We start from the raw sequence: 2,750 nt of genomic DNA on the forward strand, positions 1-2,750 counted from the left end.
GTAGCTCCTCTGCGCGCTGCCATCGAGCACGACGCTCACAGCACGCGTCGTCTCGTCCGCCACCTGCCCCGCGCACGGGCGCGGCACAAAGATGGTCTCGCCTGGTGTGTGCCCCCGCGGACACCCCCAGAGCAGCGCGCCCCTCGTCTCCGTGTCCGTCTTGACGACCGTGTCAAGCAGCGTGCTTCGCCCCCGGTTCGCCAGCGAGTACACGTAGCGGTGCCGCTTCGTGTGGTATGCCGGATTGATGACAGGCAACTCGCCGGCGTGCGGTCCGGGAATCGAAGACACGAGTTCCCACTGGCCCCGCTTCCTGCCCGACGTGAGCGGCACGCCGAGACGGTACCGGGCGAGCCGCGGGTGGAGCGTCTGCAGCCTGTTCTTTTCGCCCCAGAACCTCTTGGCGGCGTCGTTCCTGTCGAGCAGCACGTCGTAGTTGAAGCTCCGGATGACGTCTTGATTCGGGTACTCGACGACATCGCAGAAGAGGTCCACGCCGGACCCATCCGGTGACGTCTCCTCAAAGGAATTGACCGAGTGGAAAAAAAAGGCGGCGGGCGTGTCAAAGCTGGCGACGAGCCCCCTCTTCCCCCGGCGGTCGACGACGAGCCACTTGCAACGCTGCGTCGCGTCAAACGCCTCGATCGAGTCGAGAAGGTTCCGGTTCCACGGCACCTTGAGCCCGGCCAGCCCAAAGTGCGCGACGGGGATGCAGAGGACGACGTAGCTCGGCGTCAGGAAGAAACTGTGCATGTAGCCGGGCTTGGCGCCGGCGTCGCTGATGGTGGCCAGTATGTCCGTCTTGCCCGTAGCGGCGCTGACACGGAACACGCGATACGTGGCCGTCCTGCCAAAGTCGAGGTTGTAGTTGAAGAGGTCGCCCGTCTCGGGGTCCCGCTGCGCGTGGGCGCACGAGCTGGGGCCCTTGAGGTCCGGATGCAGCTTGGCCTGCCGGGCGACGCCGACGGGCTCGAGGGTGTCGGGATCGGCCTCGACCAGCATGCTGGCGTCGGTGGAGACCCACACGTTGCGGACGCCGTTGCGATGGCCGCCGCCCGACGGGGCCGCCTCGTCGCCCTTGGGCGGCCTTTTGGCGGCGACAGGCCGGGCACGTTCGTGTTGACGGCGACGGACACGTTGGCTCCCTGCGGCTGCTTCTGAACATGCTCATGACCTTTCCGAACAGACCAATGCAGGGGTCCCGGCGCTGACCGAACGAGTAGGCGTTGCGCATGCCCTGAGCCCTGATCTCGCTGACGAGCGTCTCGCCTGGCGCCTCGACGAGTAGACGACGCGCAGGGGCGTGCCGGCGGCTTCGTCTGCGGGGACGATCTGGAAGAGGTGCGTGTGCGCGAAGCCGTCGAACCAGTGCGTGACGTAGTGGGTGCCTTTGGGGCTGTTCTCGACCTTGCAGGCGCCGGGGCCGGTCCGGTACAGCGAGCCGGCCGCCCAGTCGGGGATGTGGCCGCGGACGGTCAGTTCGAGGGGCCCTCGTTCCTCGGTGAGGCCGTCAAACTGGGGCTGTCAGAACGGGGGCACGATGGCCAGGCGTCGGGCGGGAAAAGAGGGGGGGGATCCAACGTACACCGGCCTCGTTGGGCCATTCCTTGTAGGTCTGTTTGGCGATGTTCTGAGCAAACTCTTTCCGGTCGGCCTCGGCATCGTGCGGGGTGCGCAGGGCGGGTGCCGTGCCCGGCAAGGCGGCCGCCTCTGCGAGCATCGCGGCAGAGCCCATGGGACGACGATGGGTGCGCCGTCGAAGCTGGCAGAGCTGGCGGGTGACGGGTCGAGGGTTCAGATTGGCGAGTTGGGAGAGCGGCTGCGGTCCTTAGATAGGGTCCGGCTGGCAGGTCTCAAGGCGGTTAGGTGTCTCAGGGCGTAGCGTGGTCTCGGCTGTGGGTGGTTTGGGGCAAGGCGTGATGCGGCTGGCGTGGTCCCTTTTGGATGAAGGTGGCAGCAGGGTAGGGTAGAGGATGGGGAGAGAGAGAGAGAGAGAGTGATGAAGTCGACATGAGTGCGTCTTGGGAAAAAGGCAGTCGAGGTAAGGCACCTTCTTCGGCCAAGATGGGGGTACTTGCCTGCCTTGAAGGTGTGCAGAAGTAAAGAAGTTGACTCTCTCGATGGAAAGTGCTACATGTGGAAAGAGGGAGTCGCACGAGTGTCTTGTGCGTGATGGCGCCTGCCGCGTCCTGGTCTCTGCCTTGTTCACCTCACGATGCACGCACGGTAGAAGACGAAATGTTCATCCTTGAACAATAGGGTGGGAGGAAAGGAGAGGAGAGGAGAGGCGAGGAGAGGAGGGGCGGGGTTAAAAGAGGGATATGGCTGCACTCATAGAGGCGAACCCTGCCTGTGTGACGGTACCGTCGACTCGACGATGGCAGTGATGATGCATAGTCGTGATGAGGCCCTGACACGACGCGGGCATGGTCGCTCGCACTCGCACATGCTGCATGCACGAGAGCATACGGACCTGCATCCCCCCCCCCTTGTCTGCTCTTCTCTCCTTCTCGTTGGTTTGCAGGCAGGATTTCCTTCTCGAAGAAGGGGGGGGGCCCACGTCTCTCGCTTACTGAGGAGAGCTAACCGGGCCAGATCAGGACGAACTGGCCATGGTCACAGGCCGAACCAGGCGGTCGGGCAGAGTGGGCTGCTCTGCGATGTGCGTCTTGGTTTGGGCATGGCGGAATTGGGGCCGGGGCGGGTCGCTGGCCGAGAGAGGAGGGCGCCGCCGATGGAGGTTCGGTGGG

The 2,750-nt window shown here is 64.7% G+C and overlaps 2 protein-coding genes across 2 annotated transcripts; both read right to left on the bottom strand.

Annotated features, from left to right (window-relative positions):
- Nucleotides 1-35: 35 nt before the first annotated feature.
- Nucleotides 36-753, bottom strand: VDBG_07066 (carotenoid cleavage dioxygenase; the record flags this gene model as incomplete). Its single annotated transcript, XM_003002449.1, has 2 exons — nt 36-159; nt 302-753. The coding sequence occupies 2 exons, from the start codon at nt 751-753 to the stop codon at nt 36-38; spliced, it is 576 nt and encodes a 191-aa protein (XP_003002495.1).
- Nucleotides 754-1,167: 414 nt separating this feature from the next.
- VDBG_07067 (torulene oxygenase) lies at nt 1,168-1,735 on the bottom strand (the record flags this gene model as incomplete). The annotated part of the gene is made up of 2 exons (XM_003002450.1): nt 1,168-1,515; nt 1,586-1,735. 2 exons carry the CDS (start codon nt 1,733-1,735, stop codon nt 1,168-1,170), a joined length of 498 nt encoding a protein of 165 aa, XP_003002496.1.
- Nucleotides 1,736-2,750: the final 1,015 nt, after the last annotated feature.

The sequence above is a fragment of the Verticillium alfalfae genome, genomic scaffold (genome assembly GCF_000150825.1).
Source record: "Verticillium alfalfae VaMs.102 supercont1.9 genomic scaffold, whole genome shotgun sequence".
In the NCBI taxonomy this organism is placed as follows: Eukaryota; Fungi; Ascomycota; class Sordariomycetes; order Glomerellales; family Plectosphaerellaceae; genus Verticillium; species Verticillium alfalfae.